At 45.5% G+C, this 20,765-nt stretch overlaps 4 protein-coding genes and 1 long non-coding RNA gene across 6 annotated transcripts; 3 read left to right on the forward strand and 2 right to left on the reverse strand.

Moving 5' to 3' along the window:
- The first annotated feature begins 62 nt into the window (after positions 1 to 62).
- LOC135680578 (uncharacterized) lies at positions 63 to 2,971 on the forward strand. Its single transcript, XR_010515480.1, has 4 exons — positions 63 to 454; positions 2,176 to 2,427; positions 2,541 to 2,612; positions 2,692 to 2,971. It is a non-coding gene; the product is annotated as an uncharacterized LOC135680578 (long non-coding RNA).
- Positions 2,972 to 3,994: 1,023 nt separating this feature from the next.
- Positions 3,995 to 7,198, reverse strand: LOC135680577 (probable mannose-1-phosphate guanylyltransferase 3). The gene is made up of 5 exons (XM_065194597.1): positions 7,042 to 7,198; positions 5,971 to 6,104; positions 5,331 to 5,393; positions 5,000 to 5,239; positions 3,995 to 4,915 (listed from the first exon to the last, which is right to left on the reverse strand). The coding sequence occupies exons 2-5, from the start codon at positions 6,079 to 6,081 to the stop codon at positions 4,247 to 4,249; spliced, it is 1,083 nt and encodes a 360-aa protein (XP_065050669.1). The 5' UTR covers positions 6,082 to 6,104; positions 7,042 to 7,198; the 3' UTR covers positions 3,995 to 4,246.
- A 2,112-nt stretch (positions 7,199 to 9,310) lies between these two features.
- LOC103994378 (transcriptional regulator SUPERMAN-like) lies at positions 9,311 to 9,832 on the forward strand. The gene has a single exon (XM_009414699.2). The coding sequence runs from the start codon at positions 9,311 to 9,313 to the stop codon at positions 9,830 to 9,832; it is 522 nt and encodes a 173-aa protein (XP_009412974.2).
- Positions 9,833 to 11,378: 1,546 nt separating this feature from the next.
- Positions 11,379 to 13,990, forward strand: LOC103994377 (L-type lectin-domain containing receptor kinase S.4-like). Its single transcript, XM_009414698.3, has one exon. It carries the CDS (start codon positions 11,807 to 11,809, stop codon positions 13,886 to 13,888), a length of 2,082 nt encoding a protein of 693 aa, XP_009412973.2. The 5' UTR covers positions 11,379 to 11,806; the 3' UTR covers positions 13,889 to 13,990.
- Positions 13,991 to 16,404: 2,414 nt separating this feature from the next.
- On the reverse strand, positions 16,405 to 19,856 carry LOC135585105 (scarecrow-like protein 9). 2 transcript variants are annotated; one of them, XM_065194599.1, is made up of 3 exons: positions 19,708 to 19,856; positions 16,770 to 19,353; positions 16,405 to 16,660 (listed from the first exon to the last, which is right to left on the reverse strand). In XM_065194599.1, the coding sequence occupies exon 2, from the start codon at positions 19,294 to 19,296 to the stop codon at positions 16,879 to 16,881; it is 2,418 nt and encodes an 805-aa protein (XP_065050671.1). In that variant the 5' UTR covers positions 19,297 to 19,353; positions 19,708 to 19,856; the 3' UTR covers positions 16,405 to 16,660; positions 16,770 to 16,878. The 2 variants fall into 2 exon arrangements, with proteins under 2 accessions (XP_065050671.1, XP_065050670.1); XM_065194598.1 differs by lacking the exon at positions 19,708 to 19,856 and having other exon boundaries at positions 16,770 to 19,700.
- Between the last annotated feature and the right edge of the window lie 909 nt (positions 19,857 to 20,765).

Here is a 20,765-nt window from a genome sequence, read left to right on the forward strand (position 1 = left end):
ATAACAGAACGAGGACGAACAAGCAAATATCTGACAAGGCCAGGGGTTATTAAGTAATTGCGTGATCCATTCCAACCATCTTCTCATAAAAGTAAAACAGAAACACTTCCTTCCACAGCGGCAACAACAAAAGAAAAAATCCCGTTCCGCAACAAAAACAACCCCTGTCCTTTCTCTTCCGCCTCTCATTTCCTTCTTTATTTGCCCGATTCTTCCCCTCGTCGCCTTCGACTAATTGATTTCAGGTTCCGGCCCGGTTTCTAGGGCTTCGACTAGTGGGATCAGAGGAGACCGGCATGGATTGGGGGCGACGTGAAGGTGGAGGACCCGATCGACGCCCTCAGGGAAGTGGACCCGTACTCTTCCCCGCTCCCCATTCGGAATTCTTCTCCCGATTCACCTTCCCCAGATCTTACGCCAAATGGAGCAGCCCAATCAAGTGCAATCTCTACTAGTAAGATAACTGGACCCGACTTAATTTTCTTTTATTATTATTATTATTATTATTATTATTATTATTATTATTATTTCTGCTATTTTGTGGTGAATTCCTGTGAAGATTTTGTCGTTCATAAGTTCCTGGATATAATGCAGCGACAATTCATGTGTTAATGAAGTAAATTCCCAGAGTTATCTCGTAAAAGATGGTTTTTCCCAGTGGATCTTTGTGGAAGTATTGGTTACATCACTTTGATGTATGTGGTATTTGCAAAAAGAACCATTTCTTTGGTAGGATTTAGCATTTCATGTCGGTATAGGCTTTTGGTGGCCTTATATTTCAGAATTAATTTATGGTTTCGACGCATCTGATTCATAATATTTTCAATGCCTGGAGTCTCTTGTCAACTTTGATGGATACCCTACTGAATTCTCTCTTCCATGCGAGTTTTCTGCAGCTACAGGACAAATTATTTCATTCTGATCACATTCATCCTCCGTAAGAAAACAACTAAGACTATAGTCGGTATAGGCTTTTGGTGGCCTTATATTTCAGAATTAATTTATGGTTTCGACTTATCTGATTTATGATATTTTGGATTCCTGGAGTCTCTTGTCAATTTTGAAGGATACCATACTGAATTCTCTCTTCCATGAGAGTTTTCTGCAGCTACAGGACAAATTATTTCATTCTGATCACATTCATCCTCCGTAAGAAAACAACTAAGACTATAGTTTCTGCTATATTCCTGATTTTGGTTTATCTTGGTGCAGGAACACTTTTATCCTTTCAACTTTAATGCAGCAGTGGGTTTTCTTTAAATCCTTGTGCTATCCCATTCCTGAATGTTTGGCAAGTCTCTGATGATGTTTTAACTGCTAAGAGACTGAAGGTTTTTGACATTATATTTTCTCATACATCCCCGCACAAACACATTCCTTAAGAAAAGGAAAAGAAAAAGGTGGCTCATATGCTGATTTAGAGTTAGTTGTAGGCGTAGAGCGGATGATAACGTCTCATGCATCTAGCTCTTTTCAGTGCATACATTATTAGCAGCTGATCCCTTAGCATCATTTGATAATCTATTCTATGTCGTTTTTGTGATTGGGTGTGTGTATTATGATGTTAATCTCTTCTGAGGTTGGTGCATCGTTTCTTATATTCTTTTGAAGAATGAAAAGGGCATTTGCATTATACAGTTGGAGGGTTGAGCAAGCTCTGCCCTATAAAAGGCATTTTGATGTTCAGGTTGCATTTTCAGATTTTGGAAGACCCATGAGACTTGGTCCACTCTTGTAGGAAGCTTTCATGCTTGTACTATTTAGAGCAATAGGTTTATGACAAGCAGGAGCCCAAGACCGATAAAGACGCAGAACATGCAGAAGATATTGTTGAACATGGCATGTGTATTGCTTCTGCTTCACATCCATGCACAGTGCATCTATCTCAGGTTGCAAAATTGGTGCAAACTTTAGAAAGTTAAATAGGAATCAAAATCTTAGATATTAGATCTAACTACTGAGACAAAATGGTGACAGCAAAAATGATTGATTTAGAAGGGAGTTTGTGTTAGTAGTTTAATGAAATGGTCAAATGTTGTTGCATTTTCATGAAAAATGTGTCATTCTTGGATGTAGCCATCATTTCTTTAGTATTATTTACAGATTTAATGTATTTAATTATAGTGATCTAAAGTATTCTGCCATGTTACAGATTCTGATGTGTGATTTACACAGCTTTGCAGTTACTTTTGATGAGAAAATGAAAAGGACTGTCAAACGCTTTTCTCCTCATTAGCTGCAAAGTTGAGGCCACCAATAGCGGGAGCTCTCGGTCTGGCTTTGACACTATTTATCTGTATTGTGGGTGTCAACTAGCTAATGGAACATATATACATAGACCTGTTCTTCGTGGGCGACCGTCTACAATAAGAGCAATCCGTATTTGTGGACAGCCTTGATGGATGTTTGTCTTGATTTTCTCAGCTGGTAAATCTTAAAAGTCTCAGCTTCTAACTCTGTTAACTTAGTAATATAGGATCGACAAACCCTTTATTGATAGATAACATTATAAAAACTCATTGACTTAATTCTCATTACAGCTAGTTGCATCCTCTGGTTGACCACCTCCAATCTGGTTGCTGTGCTTTGGGCACTCGTCGACGGACTGCTTGGTACGACTTTATTTACACTATGTACTATGAGGCATAGTCATTTTGATGGCATCCTATGGTGACTGATTGTTTTGTGTAGCGACTACACTTAACGCAACCTTCCAAATGCCTAACCTAAAGGCATGGCTTAACACATGATGTGAGGAACTTGGTGCAATATGGCGCAACTATAGTGTGTTACAACCACAGAGGTCGATAAGGAGTAAGTTCTTCAAAAGTTTGATGTTTTATTCTCTTATGTGCATATTATTTAGAATGAGATACTGCCGGAAGTAGAGTAGCCAAAAACTCTTCCGTGTTTCTTGAGCATTTCATCATCTTTTCTCTCTCTAATCTACTATGCAGATGCTTGATGTTTTTTTTTTTTCTTTTGGTATGCATTAATATATGTAGAAAACATTTACCATATCTGTAGGTTGTTTGACATATATTCTGTAAGAGTTTTTTATGCTTAGTTACAGAGGAATTATGGGTTGAGGGTTTTAATGGTAGAAGAAATCAATTTGATTTTGTCTCTTTCCGTTCCTAAACTTGACAAAATCTTTATCTAAAATCCTTGTGGAGTTCTTTTTTATTGTGGTGATCATAGAACAAAGCTTCCAATCTACGTTTAACATTAACAAAGTACTTCATAGATCCCCAAAAACCAGGGATAAACTGACGTCCCCAAAGGAATAGGTCAAAGTAACTAACTGACTCTCGTTTTCTTTGCTGACTATATAACTGATTTATTTATCTGCATCAACAACAAAACTAAGTTAGAACACAATAGTTTGGCAATTTTAGCCCAAAAGGAATAGGATGGATAACAACCCTGCCATGGTAGTTCGCTGCTTTTGATGAAACTTTCTTGGGTAGTAAACCTGTTTGCTAAATCATGTTTCATTGGTCTTCCTCAAGTGATCATAGGAATCAGGGGAAAAAGATCCGTGGTCTTTAATCAGGGGAAAAAACAAACAAGCAAGCAAGCAGATACATTAGTTTCTTATTCTTGAGAAGCTACAAGAGAGCAACTTAACCCAATTCAACAAACAATGTATATTAATTCAAATCTTCAAGCTCTTAGCAGAAACATACGGCAGCCATGTGTAGGAAACTTGCAGTTGAGTCAGTCAGCTATAGGGATGACTGGATTCAGGAAATGTTGTTGACCATGTCACTGCTACCTATCCTTGATTTGTGGCGGAAAATGAGCCGTGCTGGTTGCGATTTTGCTAACCATAGTCATGTGCACGAGTGCAAACAACGCTAACTACCAAGTCTAAGCTTGTTTTAATTTCATAAAAGGTAGAAAGGTGTGCTTACAGTAGTAACTTACAAAGATAATGGTTCAAGATCTACCAAGAACAAACAACCATAGCTTAATACTGTAAAAGAGTTGATGCCGCAAGAGAAAATTCACTTTATTTCATCCCTTGCATGTTTTATTACACGGGTAAGCAGAGGTGAAAGACAAATACACATCTGACAAGTTTGTCCGGAAAAGAATAACATTAGTCCCTGCTTTGCACCCCCGACAAACTTGAATCTGCAGGCACAACAACGAAAAGAATCGCAGGCTGACATTCTCACATACAACCGACACAAACTGACAACTATAGCTGCGAGAGCACTGGCGTGCAGGTCTCGCCTGCTCACATGACTATCTCAGGCTTCAAGATGCTCGATTTGATCTCTTTATGCGGGAGAACAACACCTCCGTTGCTGTATATTTCGTCGGAAACATGCACGTCCTCCCCGAGGATCGTCATGTTCTCAATCCGTGCCCACTGCCCCACCGTCGAGTGCCACCCGATGATGCTGCTGGAGATGCACGCATGCTTCTTGATGCGGACACCTCGCATCACTGTGCACCTTGACAGCCTAACTCCAGACTCGATCACACATCCGGGACCGATGGCAACATCTGGTCCGATGAGGCATCCCTCCCCTATCACAGCATTCTCATGAACCAAGACATTCCCCACGATGTGTGAGCCAGTGGCTAGTTTAGATGAGGCCTTCTTCCGCAGAGACTCTAAATAGAGCCGTAGGCCTGTGATGTAGTCCTTCGGCTGTCCAATGTCCATCCAGAAACCCGGTAGGACCATGGCATGGAGTTTCTGGTCTGCTGCAATCTTTGGGAAAACTTCCTTCTCGATCGAAGTTGGCCTCAGCTCGATACGGTCCAAGACCGATGGATTCAACAAGTAAATCCCAGCATTGATCTTGTTGCCTACAAACACTTTCGGCTTCTCCACAAATCTATCAACCTTTCCAGTCTCATCCATGACGACGACACCATATTTGGATGGCTCATCAACCTATCGAAGAGAAAAAGGATGGGTTCCAGGTACGAGGTAAGAAACTCGATAAACCTATCTATGAGCAAAGCTAAAGTTTTGTACCTTGGTCACCATTATTGTCGCCTCCCCACCGTGGGATTTGTGGAACTGTATCAGTTCAGCAAATGGGTATTCACTTATGACATCACTGTTAAGGACAAAGAAGGGCTCCCCAGAACCATCCATGAGCCTGTCTCTGGCCAAAGCCAGGGGACCAGCTGTTCCTAGTGGCTCTGTCTCTTGGGAGCAGGTGATTTTGATGCCAAGCTTATCCTCAAAGTCTTTCAGAAAATTAAGCATGACCTGAAAAAAGACGTGACCAAAATAAATAATATATGCAGCAGAAATAAAAATGGTCAAAACATTAAAGTATGAACATCTTTGTTTATTGTACCTCTGGTCGATAATTGATGGCCAAAACAACTTCAGTCACTCCAACATCTTTCAGAGCTTCAATCTGGCCAAAAAAGTAAACTATAGGTTAAACAAATCAACTTGATTAAAATCTCATGCACAAGAGACCTACCACCAGCATATTGAGACTAAACCTGACACAGAGAAAACTCAAAAAGTTCCAAGAAGGATTTCTGGCAAAGAAGCAGCACTCTACAAGAGTATTACTGGATTTACAATAATTGGTAGACATAAACAATTTTACTCAATTCTTTTCAACTATAATGGTTGCAAAGTATATGTCTTTTTTTTTTAAATGAAATCTCATGTAATCTCAATCTTAAAAGGACAATGCAATTATTAAACTGAACAAAAAAATAGAATCAAATGTAAAATAGTTGCAATGGGCCAAAAGTGCATCAGTTTAGTAGACAAGTTTCCCGGTGTCGTCAACTTGTGCAAAAGTTTCCCTTATCTTCTTTAAAGTAACCACTTTACTTCCCTTCAAACATAGAACAGAGTGCAAAAGTTAATCAAGTGCTGAAGCCAACAATCATCAAAACAAGCCACTCAAACATGATATTCATATTTCCTCATTTCTTTGAAGTAGTAAATATTGCAGAAATCCAGAGAGCACTTACCTGATGAAGGATCATCGGTTTGTTAGCGAAATCAACAAGTGGCTTTGGGAAACTGAGTGTCAAAGGTCGGAGGCGGGTGCCAAATCCTCCAACAAGAATGAGCGCCTTCATGGTGTATACCTTCCTTTTTTTCCCTGTTGATAAGATATCAAGATCATAGAGTAAGCCAAATAAAAGAATCCCTACCTATATGCAACTCTATTACAACATTTTGTACAATAAGAATGACCTCAAAAGCTTAAAACTGCAGACTGGTGTCGATAATACATGGCAGAAAAATTCAATTCTGAAATGCTAAAGAAGATGCACAAGGATATGGAAAAAAGCGAAAAGAATTAAAGATGTGGAAAGAACTCGGAAGGTTATGCGGGTGGCATCCGAGGCGTAAAAAGTGGTGACCTTGAGGATCTAATCGTTGCTATGCTCTAGCTGGCTCAGAACTACGGACTCCAGGTAAAGCACATGCTGAACTCATCAACATGTAATTTCCTTTTTCCACAAGTGTGAGCTGACAGAACTTAATTCCCTACTGATTACAAGAGAAAAAAGAGAGCAATTGGACCAAGAATCTCGCAGATACTGGGGAAAAATGATCAGAGAACTAGATTATTCAATGAGATCAAGCCTCTAAGACTTTCAAATCGAGAAGTACAACTTTCATAGTACCTCGTCATAGGAATCAGAAAAGGAAATGAAATCAGTAAGACCAAAAACCGTAGGGTAAAAAGGCAGAGAGTCTGATCTCCCCCCAAAAATGAACGTTATTAGTCAAAACCATCAAATTCAACACGATAAAGGTAGAACTAGCGACAAAAAAACTGTAATTTTAAGCACCGTACCAAGCGTGAAAAAAACCCTAATCGAAATGCACGAGCACGAAGATCACATCATAAGCCCGTCGTCACCTCGAAAAGAAACGCGACGACGAACCTACTGCTCCCGCGCGTCTCGATTCCCGACTCACATCGACCGAGAGATCGAGAACCCGCGGGATCCGAGCGAATAACTAGCTGCGAACAAAAAGGGGGGAAACCAAACGAGACCCAGAAGGAGGAGGAATCGGAATCTCACCAAAATAGAGATCTTGGGTCGGGATCCCGGCAGGAGGACGCGAATCGCGGCGACGAAGAGCCGATTCCTCTCTCCTTCCCTGCTCGCGACGAAAAGAAGCAAGACGATGGACTTCCCGCAAGCTCACCACCTTTGCCCCCCTTTTATAGCCCCCGCCGGATCGTAAATCCACGCTTAATTCCTTTTCTAAAAAGAAATTAAAAATCCCTTCATTTTAAGCCTTTTCTTCTCCGTATAAATACGACAACTATTTAGGTGAAGTGTTGCATGTGTTGGAACCCCATGTAATAAGAGTACGCCCACCTATCTCCGTCTTCTCCTGATGGGTTGGGTAGATGAGCAATAAGAACCCTAATTGACATCGACCTAATTTTCATATCATACTACCAGTAAATTTGATAGATATATGGAACTAAAAAACACAGAATTCACCGTACAAAATGAATTAACATGAAATAGGAAAACCTGCAGTGCATGTGATTGCCTCAAGCTAGCCTGTCATTTGGCCGCACGTAATTAATGTGCAGAAAAGAGCTGACGTTGGAAATATTCGTTCCAACACGCAGATTTTGACCGTCGTAAAAGAACCAAATAATCGAGTCAAACCGTGATCTTGAGACAACCTATTCAAATATACGGTCAACCGTGGCTCGGGATCCAACGCACCGCGGCTCGTAAAGCCCTCATTCTTTCCAAGGTCAACTCCCATCTTACCTGACATGTAGATCAAGCAATGCGATCCAATCGTTAGATCCACGAGATCTGAAATAGCTGATTCCCAAGATCGACTTAGCTGGCGGCCTTCAGATCCGACTCGATCTTCACCGAATCTCACATTTTTGCCACTTCGCAGGGCTTCATTGGATCTCATCATCCTCGCAATTTATCCACGTGTAATCATAGGATACCAGCCAGATTGTATTTCGATACACGTCACCGTGCTGCGTGCGCCAAATACTAAAACATTACATTCATTAAAGAAACAGCTTAAATGCAAGACGTATAATATCACGCAATTATGCTGCGTGCATGTCATTGCTCCATTATTGTGGCTTCAAATGGAGTGAGACAGATCCAAGCGATCCAGCCAACACAGACTGTCCCCCTCTGATGGAGACGCCTAACGCCTCTCTTGTCTGTAGAAATAACTGCCGCATTATAATTATTATCATTATCAAGTGAAATAATTGTGCACGCATTTCATGACGCTCGTGTCGCTACTCTTCTCATCATATCAGCAAATAATTCGCCGGAAAGAACAAACTGCATGACGGTGCGTAAAACATGTGCATGGCATGCACACCATGTGATATGCGAGCGTTCTTAGCGCAAGTCTCTTGGGAACGCAAGAGGTCATCAAGCTGGTCACTCTCTTTTGCATTCACACGCCAAACCTTTTTCTTGTGCTTGGCTTCCATCCCCTTCCCTGGTTTGAAGTTGGCATCATGGCACAACAATGCCATAGATCGACCAAACTATGTTCGACTTTCCATCCTTTGGTTGGTAGCCGAAACTGACAATGACAATAATATGTATAGATAGATAGATGTACGTTACATGGGCCTGCATAGATCCAATGGACCGAGATGAATCAGTTTCCTAGATTAATAATCCTGATGAACACTGTAAAGGCCGGCACGCTTTTTCTTTTTATTTTTCTTCTTATTTTAAGCATTTTTTTTTAGTATAAGGATCAAAGGCCGGCACTCCATTTTCTTTATTGTCGAGCGAAAAATATAATGAGCAAAGGCCGGCACTCTGACCCGGTCTCAAGATTATAATACGCGTATCCGCTGCCCATCGATTAGGACCAGATGGAAGACGAGTATCTGGACTCTGTAATTGGCTTCGGTGTCGGGTTCGACTGTTGAAGCTATGCAGCGGAAGGCTAACTCCATGCAGAGCAGTAGTAGCCTCGAGGAGGAAGAAGAAGACGAGCAAGTAGCTTCTCGCATTGCTCCATCTTATTTTCCTGTTCCGTTTCAGTTCGAGAAAGGGTTTAGGTAGTGAGGAAACATCACTCTCGGTCGATGGAGCTTAATGTCATGCAACAATATTTTGTAGAGAAAGGGCTTCTAGAGGAATGCTTCCTTCTTCTTGCGTAACTTCGTGTTGACTCGGCAGTGTTTTGACACAAGGAAGGAGGTGTAAAGTCTCTACATATATAGATTTCAGATGAAGACTTTATATGAGTAAGGTTTGGTTGGCTTCGAGGTTTGGTTCTCCTTTCCTTCGCCCTGCCGTTCAGTTCATGCAACCCTAGCGGGCGATGGAAGCGACCAAGCTTGAAGAGAACGGCGATCGGGCTGCCGGCGCACGCTCTTTTGATTGTAGCTTCTGTAAGAGAGGGTTCTCTAACGCCCAAGCTTTAGGAGGCCACATGAACATGCACAGGAAGGACAAGGCCAAGCTCAAGCATCCCTCTCGCTGCGGTAATCCATTCCCTTCCAGGAACGCCGTGCCCTCGTCTCTTCCGATCGTCGGTGGCTACACGTCCCCTGCGAGCCATGAAAGCGCGTGCATCTCCATATGGCGATGGAGCCTCCCAGGTGCCGAAGACGACGGGTACAGATTCGGTAGCCTCGTGGATTCCGCTCGCCGGTCGACTTTGTCATCTCGAGCAAATGGCCACGGATCGAGAAGTGGCGAGGTGGTGGAGATGCATCAGATGAGGCACGGCGTGGTCGAAGCAGACATAGATCTGGAGCTCCGGCTGGGTCGATCTGTGACCTACTTACGTTCTGAGGACAAGGCTCAGCAGGGCACTTCTTTCACGGAGAGGATTCTCTGAACAGGTGCTGTTATCTCCATCCATGCTATGTATATATATATATATACTATCTACTATGAGCAAATTTTTGTTCATGCGTTCAGTATGAACATAGTTGCAATCTATTTGATCATAGTTTCTCTTTGCATCTTATTCTTATAAGAAATTTAGATGTTATGTGATGCAATTAATCTATCGACAAAAGAAGCTTTAAGCATTTTTATGAAGTAACAAATACAAGTAAGATTATCGACGATGTTCATTGCAACCATTCGGAAATCTTAAATTCTATAAACAATGATGAGTATTGTTATTGTTTATGTTTCATGAGAAAAAGAATGAATCTTTACATAAAGAAATATGTGGAAAGTGATTAGGGTAAAAATGACGATAAGACTTGGGTTGACGCCCAGATGACGTCTCGGTTGACTTGACACCACCTGGTCAAACGGATCGGAATGTCGATCGAGGCACATTAAACATCCTGCTCAGGCTCAGTCCTTCACGCCATGTCAATACCAGTGTCAGACACTACCAAAAGTATGAGCATGCCCTCTGCAAGCGGGCACATTAGGAAACAATAAGCTTCCCTATAAATACCCTCGTATTCTAAACGGGAAAGGGGAGAGGGAGACAACTTAGCTAAAGAAACCTTCTTTATCATTCACTGACTTGATCGTCGGAGGGGTGGGGTCGAGCCGAACACCCAGACTCGACCTTTATGCAGGTGCGAAGCCGAAAGTCCCCACTGGACACGCAAGCGAGGAGTACTTGCCCGGAGGAAACAGTGACTTCGTCCCGATCGGACCACCGTAATCGACTATCTCAGCGATCTCGAGATCCGCTCCAAGAAGATCCCCCATCATCCGGATTCGAACCGAGCCGCGTCGACCATGAGACCACGGCTTAAGGTTGCTTACACTAACAGAAAGAAATGAACTTTCGTTTCTTATCTGTACAAACTCACTCATCAAAGCAGTCTGTTCATTACAACAGTTCATCATCCCTTTTCTGATTCCAAAACGAATAACGTATTCATCTGATGTGGTTACTTTTGGCTGGTAGATTCTAAACAAAATGCAAAACCCATCAACTGTTCTTGGTTTCTTGACGATGTTTGATTGAAGAACTCAAGCTCAGCTGCCCTCAGTCGTGTGCTCGAACTGCATGACATCCAGCAATTTTTGCTGCAGCAAAAACCTAAGTTCACACTTTGTCGACCTCACATCACTACCAAACATGTTTGCTAACCGTTCTCTCGTCCTTTAATGGAGAAACTGAAACATGCGAGTATTGCAGATGGATGCATCCATCCGCCACTGTTCATGGGAGACAGACATGGGTCATTTCTAGGGAAACTTCCTCTTGGGGCTTTTTGTTTGCCAGAATGATCTGAACAAGACTTCTGACTTATGTGTGCGACAAGGCTTCCTCTTTTCCATTGCTACCGAATGAAATGGGATGCAAGATGTTGACCTTGGCTTACCTTCTTCTTCTTGTTCGCTTCGCTTAAGAACAGATTGTAGCGATCCAAGGATCTGTGGACAAGTCGGTGGAATCTTGAGAAGAGAAAGCTTGGGTTCGGTTCCTATCAAATACTATTATCGGCATTGTGAGGATGTGATGTTGACTCGAGTGTCTGGAATGGGGAGGATTCATGGCGACATGGTGTGGCCTAACAAGGTCGCACTGTGTAGTCAAGCCATATTTGGATGATTGACTTTCGCCAGAGGTCTTTTGTTTCCTTCTTTGGTGTGGTTCGATGTTCTTGGGTGGGGGTTGTCGGTCGCCCTGACTTTGACTTTGTTACGGACTTATCTCCATGGAAAGTGAGGCAAAGTAGGAAACCTCGTTTTCCTGTGATCAGGGCCGTTGTTTTATGTCCAGTGATGATCCAACGGTTGATAAGTTTCCGGATCCAGAGAACGCCGCCGCTACAAAAGCGCCTCGACGGAGCTGTGGAGATCGGCACTCGATCTCTCATTCGTTCTTCCGATGTCTAAACGTTCGATAATTTTCACGCTCCTCTTCTCTCTCTCGCTCTCTTCCGCCGCCCAGCAAGACGAGTTCACCTACATAGGCTTCTCCGGCGGCGCAAATGGCGGTGGAAGCAACATCAGCTTGAATGGGGTTGCGGAGGTCGACGACAGCGGGATCCTGCGGCTGACCAACGAGACGAGCCGGCTGATCGGCCACGCCTTCTACCCTGCGGCCCTGCGGTTCCGGAACGCCACCAGCGGCGCCGCCTTCTCCTTCTCCACCGCCTTCGCGTTTGCCATCGTTCCCGAGTACCCCAAGCTCGGCGGCCACGGTCTCGCCTTCACCATTGCGCCCACCAAGGAGCTGCCGAGGGCCCTGCCCAGCCAGTACCTCGGCCTCGTGAACGCCTCCGACGTCGGCAACCCCACAAACCACGTCTTCGCCGTGGAGTTCGACACCGTCCAGGACTTCGAGTTCGGCGACATCAACGACAACCACGTCGGGGTCGACATATACGGCTTGGTCTCCAACTCGTCCGCCTCCGCGTCCTACTATGGCGGCGATGGCGCCAAGAAGGACCTCAATCTCAAGGGCGGGTTCACGATCCAGGCTTGGATCGACTACGACGGAGGCGAGAAGGTTCTCAACGTCACCATTTCGCCTTTCTCCTCGAAGCCGAGTACGCCGTTGCTGTCGTTTCGGGTGGATTTGTCACCAGTCCTCCTGGACGACATGTTCGTGGGCTTCTCCGCGTCCACTGGACTGCTCGCGAGCTCCCATTACCTCTTTGGCTGGAGCTTTAAGATGAAATGCGTCTCTCGGTCCCTGGATCTCTCCTCCCTGCCGTCGCTTCCTCTGCCGAAGAAGAAAAATATCACCTTGGCGATCGCCGCCTCTATCACGGCCTTTGTTCTGCTCATCACCGCCATCGCCGCCGCCGCCTTCATCTTCTATAAGATCAAGAATGCCGACGTGATCGAGCAGTGGGAGTTCAGCTGCGGCCCCCATCGCTTCTCCTACGAGGAGCTGAAGCGCGCCACCCACGGGTTTCGAGACAGAGAGCTGCTGGGCTTGGGCGGGTTCGGCAAGGTATACAGGGGAACCCTTCCGGGCTCTCGGGCGGAGGTGGCGGTGAAGCGGGTCTCCCACGAGTCGAGGCAGGGGATCCGCGAATTTGTGGCGGAGATCGCCAGCATTGGGCGGCTCCGCCACCGGAACCTGGTCCAGCTCCAGGGCTGGTGCCGCCGCCGTGGAGACCTCCTCTTGGTATACGACTACATGCCCAACGGCAGCCTCGACAAGCTCCTGTTCTGCGACGATCCCTGCGGCCAGCCGCCACCGCTCCTTTCGTGGCCGCAGCGCTTCAGAATCCTCCGTGGCGTCGCCTCCGCCCTCTTCTACCTCCACGAGGGGTGGGAGCAGGTGGTGATCCACCGGGACGTGAAGGCCAGCAACGTCCTCCTCGACGCCGAGTTCAACGGCCGCCTCGGCGACTTCGGGATGGCCAAGCTCCACGACCACGGCGCCAACCCGAGCACCACCCGCTTGGTGGGCACCGTGGGTTACCTCGCCCCCGAGCTCACCCGTACCGGCAGGGCCTCCACCAGCTCCGACGTGTTCGCCTTCGGCGCTCTGGTGCTCGAGGTGGTGTGCGGGCGGCGGCCCATCGAGCCCAAGGCGTCACCGGAGGAGCTGGTGCTGCTGGACTGGGTGAGGGAGCGGTGGAGCTCGGGGCGGTGGGCGGACGTGGTGGATCCCCGGCTGGACGGCGAGTACGAACGCGAGGAAGCGGCGGTGGCCATAAAGTTGGGACTTTGGTGCTCCCACCCCTCGGCGGCGGCGAGGCCGGGCATGAGGGAGGTGGTGCGGTACCTCGACGGCGGTGACGTGGCGGAGTTGCCGCCGTTGGCCAGACCTCCGGAGAGTAACGGCGGTCTCGACGGCTTAGCACCGTTCTACCCTTCCTCCGCCGAGAAGGTCTCCACGGGGTCGACTTCTCTCGGAGAAGAGGCAGTGGGGTCCGCCCACTCATCTCTCTCCCTTCATTCACTTGATCGCATGCCAGAACAAGGTTCAGATCATTGCCGCCCTCCGTAATGTCATCAAGATGATGAGAGACAGACATCATGGGTTGGGAACATGAAAGAATATTTCTCATCATTGGTTTCAGCTCCCAAACTCTGCATGTCATCATCGAATGTTTCGACGGCAACATCTTTCTGTCATGGAATGCTACTGACAGTATATTCTCCATGTGTTTGCGGTTCTTTACAGTTTGTTTGGTGGCGATAAGACGATTCCATCCTCCTAGAGTCGGAGCTTTTCCGCGTGACGACGAACTCTCCTCCCAAGAAAGCATCTCATTGCCATCTTGTTTAGCACACGTGGAGCACGTGCTAGAACTACCCATCCATCATTTTTAGTTGTTCTTAAAAGACACAAAAAGCACTCTCATATATATATATATATATATAACTCTCATATATATATATATATATATATATATATATATATATATATATATATATATATATATATATATATATATATATATATATATATATATGTGCGGAGTTGTCTCAACTTACTCCTTGCGACGATGAATTCTGTGTTCTCCGGTAGGAATTGAGTTCTCAACTTCCGCTTCAAGTCCTTCCATGTGTCGACTCGACACTGACCTTGCTGGATCTCCTTCCAACGAGTTCGCCACCAAAGTTTCGTATTTCCGTTCAAATACATTGTTGCTATTGAAACTTTGATATCTTCAAAATCGGGCCTCTTAGCTAAGAAGTATTGTTCCATGTCGAATAGAAAGTTCTTAAGCTCTTTGGCATCTCTGGCCCCTCCATATCTATGAGGCTCAGGTGCCCTATATATATATATATATATATATATATATATATATATGAAAATTAAGGGTATGAAATTGAATCGATTTCAAGAATGATTGGATGGCAGCTGGGATGAGATCGCCCTGGTGATGACCCACCCAATGAATAAGCCCAACGGTAAAAGACCGCGTTATTCGACAAAAGCCCATCGTTGCATCGCATGGTTCGTAGAATCTTATCTCGCTTTGAGTTCACAATTCGATCGGTGATGCCTTGAGTTCCCCGTCTCCTCGTGCGTAGGTTGCGTTGGATGACTTCCCCGTGCAAGTCGAATCGGCATCCGTTCGTCAGCTGACATGCCGTAAACACCACCCCGTTCGGTGGCGCTGGACCGAGTCGAGAACAATGCTAGTGACGAGCAGGAATAGTCGCCGCTGTTCTTTCTCTGAGAATACAAACAAGAGCACGGCCCGGCTATGGTTGTGCCAGTTTGCTGAGAGAGTGTGCACGCGAGGAAAACAACAATGCGTGAGGGAAGGAATTGATAAGCCCGTTAGGTGATGTGAGACAGTAAAAATCCATGAAAAGTCAACAAGTATGAGCGTGGGATTTGTTGTTTTAGGGAAAATACATGACAGAGAGAGATGGCAACATCCCGAGTGTTCTTAGAATGCCTTGTCGGACGTGTCTCCTGAGTACGCATGCTGACAAATCTTTGGTTTCTCGACGGTGAGAGTGAGCGATAAGGCTATGAACAAGAAGACGTAAGCTGGTTCTCAGCTTAAAGATTAAGTAGAAGAAGGCCTGATGGTTACTGGTGGATACAGAAAGTTGATTAAGAACTCTGCTGACTTGTGTTCGATTGCCCACTCGAGCAAGTTTATCGAGTGTTTGGATTGTAATATACGACTGGGTTTATTTATTGGGATCGTGTGTGTGACGGATAAGAGTGACGCATAGCTTCAGATGCAAGTTGGATCGATTTGTTTGGATAATAATCCTGTCCAAGTTTTCATTTCTTACATGTGTCATATATGTTGATGTCTATACGTAAATATTAAACGACACATACATCATGACCAATACCTTCATATGACCCATATCTAAAACTAATATATATATGTATATGTATATATTAGTAAAGGATAAGTGATGAGATTGATCTTATAATAATATTAATAAAAGTAAGTGACTAGATGAGACAAATTAGGGGTGGGACCCAACCGAGGCGTGTGAACGCGGAACACACACCAAGATTCCAAGCGGGATGGCTAGTGACATGTTTATTGTTATCGTCCTCGAATGCATGTTGCGGCAGAAATGGTGCGGTTAATGAGGTGTACGATGGAGGTGCGTTGACGTGACTTGAAGCCTCGGCATTCGTGGTCCGACTGCATGTTTCTGCAGCTTTGTTTTCGCCGTCGTGATGTCGGCGTCGGTAAAGCAGCTTTGTCTCTCGGTCAGCCACTTGCATCGACCATTTTGTTTTCTGGTGGACGATCCACCGAAACCCATCTTTTTCTAATGGAATGAGAGTAGTACAGATATGGTGTTAGTACAGAGTAGAAGAAGCACGATAATGTCAAAGATGAAGGAGTCAAATCTTTTGATCAAATGTTGCAGAGAAACAGACGTGGATTCCGCAAAGATGTGTGAGAGAAGAAGCCATTGTACGTCCATCCCATTGAGCCATTTTGGTTTGGTGAAAAGAGGAACAAAGGTTGTCAATCGTGTTCTGCATTATTTGGAGATATACACCAACGTAAGAATGACACATTTACATTCGCAGGGAACAAAAATAATGAGGCATTCACAGATGAGGATTACACTAATCAAAGCTACTGACCAGTTACATCATTCAAACATACACCAAATAAGAATCGAGCTGAGAACCTATCTATGACGACGACTATGAGGTCCATAACCCATTCATTAGATACCTACAACCTGCTTCTGCTGCTCCAGCTTAAACTGTGGTTGAGCTTGACCATTGTAAAGCTTTAAAGTCAGGCCATGATCAACTGGAATAATAAAGATCCTGTAGAAGAAACAAATCATGGTTAACACATATGGGGACTGGCACAAGGAGTTCTAGTGACATAAAGAACATAGAGAAGGATGAACTACAGATCTAGCAGGAAAATCACCTAATAACGAGTCACCAACATCAGCTTTAGGATCAGAGGTTGAGGGTAAAATGTCTTCATTTACATCATATGCTATATAAAGACACATTCTAGGTTTCCATTAACAAATCTAGCAAGAACTACTTGATTTCCAAGTGGATAGCGCATAAATGATCCGGCCCTTCCACCCCTGCAGCAGCCATTGGCTATCTTCATCCATATCAAAATCCTTGTGGTAGCAGGACTTCACTCTATCCTTTGCTTTCTTCACGATATCAGGGTTCAGCGGAAGCTGAGTGAACCCTGCCCTCAGGTTCCTTACGTGCCACTGCTTGTAGGTCTCCGGCCTCTCGACCCTTTCTGTACCCTCACAAGAGATGACATTTAGAGCCTCACGTCCAAAGAGAACCTTTTCGATCAGCTGCCTCGGTTCATCCTCATGTGGCACATTCGTCTCGATCATATCAAACAAGGAAGAGAAGTGGAATAAAGCTTCTCGGAAGCGTGTGACGAAGAATGGAGCATTGTACGTGCCATTAAGAACACCATGAATGAACACATCTGGGTTGATCTTTCTTACAGTGTTCAAGACCATATCCCTCGGACTATCCACCACCACTGTCTCATCCATCAGATTCCTAAACCGGTACAAACAGTTGACCACCACCACCTCATCTTCACGAATGTTAAGATCCTCGACTCGTATGGTCTCCCACTTGGTTGCAATCGCATGAAACTCGAAAGGGATGTTGAAACTGCATGCATAATCAGCTAGACGATGCCCTGTTTCATCAATCAGTTCGGTCGGGCGGAATCCATGCACAGGTACATCTATACCTGTCATGCGAAGCTTCGGAGGCCCACCAGGCCGATTAGAAAGCCGTTGCATGAAACATGGCCACTGGAAACCATAGTATATGCCGAAATCTATAATGTGCAAACTAGCTGCATTCTCTGCCACATTTAGAATGGTTTGGGTAGAGAAGAAATGGGAGATCTTCTTGAAAGGACAAGCAGCCAAATAAAGCTGGTAAGCTTTTAGGATGTCGGTAACAGGACTTCGTTTTGCCACCAAGGATTGATAGACCTGACTCCCAGTACCAGCGAGGCGAGCCTGCAGGCCATCGGCAAACCAATGGGCTAGCCTCTGATTTGCGTCTCCATGACGAGAAGAGTGCTGTCTGATCTGTTTCAACAATTCATTCGCACTTCGGCGATCATCTGTTGCCACAGCTTGAGCACAATGAATGAGGAGTGTTCTAAGATCCACAACCTCCCTCTTCGATTGCTTCTTTCCTCGACCCTTCCCGCCACTTGAACCTTTAGAGTGACAACTATGAGAAAGTTTGCTTACTTCATTCTGCAATTTCTGGCGGAGTTTATCAACACTCTCTGAGCAATTTTCCCCGTTACATAGCAAAACCTCATCAAACATTTTTGTGCGAATAGTCTCCTCGGTGTAAACCGCTGATTGTTTATTACTCCTTCCCTCCTCCAAATCTAAATCTTCGTCATGTGGGTTTTTACGACCCCTTGATGGATGAACTTGGTGTTCTCTGTCCTCATCCTCTTGTTTGACCCCAACCATCCCCTGAGGTATGTTAAAACCACTGGCCTCTAAGTCGATCACCAACTTATCCTCACTTGGAAGGAATTTGCGTGCCTCCTCGAGTCCCCTCTGGAACTGCCATGCAGGTTGGCTCTCGGTAAGTAAATCAAGAGGTGTAAGTGTGCTTAGAAGAGACTCCTCCACCCCATCCGTGATATTCCCAAAGCTATTTGTGGAGGAGAATGAACAATGTGAAGAGCAGTCGATTAGTATAGGATGAGTCTGCAGCCGAGAAGAATGTTCGACAGGGTCATACGGCCGGCAGTTGCTGATGACCGTGCTGCCACAAATGCTGATACAGGAATTTCCTTGGTGATTACTGATGCTATCATCGGGGCTGTCAGAAAAATGGCTGGGACACAAAGGTGGCCGATCGGGCGAAGGTGGAAACTTCTCACCTAAGATCTCATAGAAGGGTTTCTCTGCAGCTATCAGAGCAGGGTCTTCTGGGTATACATCAAATTTCTCATCAATGTTCTCCTCCATGAGCATTTGGTCAATATAGTTGAGGACGATATCAGAGAAGATCTCGGAGTCTTCAAAGACATCAACCTCAGGGCCTGCGCCAAGCGATGGCGCAAGGTTGGAGTCTCGGGTGGAAACAGAGGGGGGAAAACCAGGATCAACATCCGGGAGACCGAACAAACTACTCTGATTCGAGAAGCGTTGTTGCCCTCCCAGCGGTGAGCTGCCGAAGGCATTCTCCTCAGCGAATGGATGATCATGACTAAATCCTCCGTTCGTGACGGTATCGGACGACGACGGAGCGCTCGCATCACTGGAATCGGAAGGGGTATGAAGAAATGGAATGCCCTGGACGTCGAAGACGCCATTTAGGTGTGAGGCGGCCATCGCCGGCGGCCGCCCTCTGAGTTTGAAACCACCAACAGTGATCGGATCACCGATCACACCCTGCAGATCCCCAATTCCAGTGCCCATGGCTACCGATCTCGCATCACCCTACGCACCAGGGCTCTACCAGAAATCACTACCGATCTGACCCACCCCAAATAACAATCACAAGACACATACGAATCAAATGATCAGGCAGGAAAGACTTGCGACCAAAAGGATGCAGAAAGCAATGCATCAAAGAGAAAGCAAATTAACCATCACAAGTCTCGTACAAAGAACGGACAATAGAGAAAAGTTGAGATCAGTATAACTACAGAAACACGAAATAGCATCCATGAATCTTGAAACGAAGGAGTATTTGGAAACACCAAGCGAATCACGCAATCAGATCCGTAAAATTCGAAGGCTGGAATCCAAGGGAAAGAGCAACCAAGCAGGTATCAGCAAAAGTGGAAGTCTACGACAGGATGTCGACAAGAAAGGGGAGGGTCTTACCTCGATCGAGGCACCAAATGCTCCGCGCGCGAGAGAGAGAGAGAGAGAGAGAGAGAGAGAGAGAGCCTCACTTGTGAGACGGGGACGGGTTCGGTCGGCCACGCTCCCTTTTAAATGTACATGCCCCCATGTTTCTTTGGGGATAAGAGGGCATGCATAAAATTTCAACTTTGCCCCCCCCTCCCCCTTTCTTAACTGGAAGCTTCGCGGAAACGGCTCCCCCACCCAGCCACCGGGTGCACCGTTTAGCCAGAGCGCGACGAGGACGGCGCCAGCGGGACCGCTGGTTTCTGGGCCGATGGGTCCGTCCCAATTCCTCGCCCGGTTCGTTAGCTTGCTCCTCAAGTCATCGCCCGTAACCGCGTGGCGGAGAGTGTTACGCGCGTGGCGAAAACCATCCGACGGCTGGCCTTGCTCGGTCCGACTGCGTAGCTGGTCGACACGTCGGCGCAGGTGGCACTCGTGCGCCAAAAGGCCTCACGCCTTCGGGTGTGTGGCCCGACTCAGGTGTCCCGAAGCATTGTTTTCCAGGTGGCAATTGGCTATTAATTGGTAGTATTTCCGACATGTCTCCTCACTTGATCGCAAGCCATCATGAACGAATTCGACGATATCACATAAATTATGTCTTCAATCTTAGTTACCACTAATAAATATCTGTCATCACATAACATGTCGAACTATTGCATGGTTCAACATCCAACCCGACATGAACAAGTTGTCTTCGACTAGATAGATGATCAGAATCCTAAGATATGTCATGCATGTATACAGTACCGTTTTGTTAGGGTAACATGAACTCCATACTTCTAGAGAGAGAGGGAGAGGGAGAGGGAGGCATGAACTCCGGCAACATAGGCCATAAGGCCTGTGGCTAATAGGAAAGAACGATAAAGCAAGTTTACAAACAACATTTCTAAAAGATACATGATTGATGGAGAGTACATGATGGGGGAAAAGAGTATTCATGTTGTGTTTGGGTGTGGGAGGGTTTGGACCACTAATTAGGTTTAGTTACCTATCTTATGTATGCATCATCACTGCGGTCTGTATCTGTT

Source organism: Musa acuminata, chromosome BXJ1-8 (assembly GCF_036884655.1).
Source record: "Musa acuminata AAA Group cultivar baxijiao chromosome BXJ1-8, Cavendish_Baxijiao_AAA, whole genome shotgun sequence".
Classification (NCBI taxonomy): Eukaryota; Viridiplantae; Streptophyta; class Magnoliopsida; order Zingiberales; family Musaceae; genus Musa; species Musa acuminata.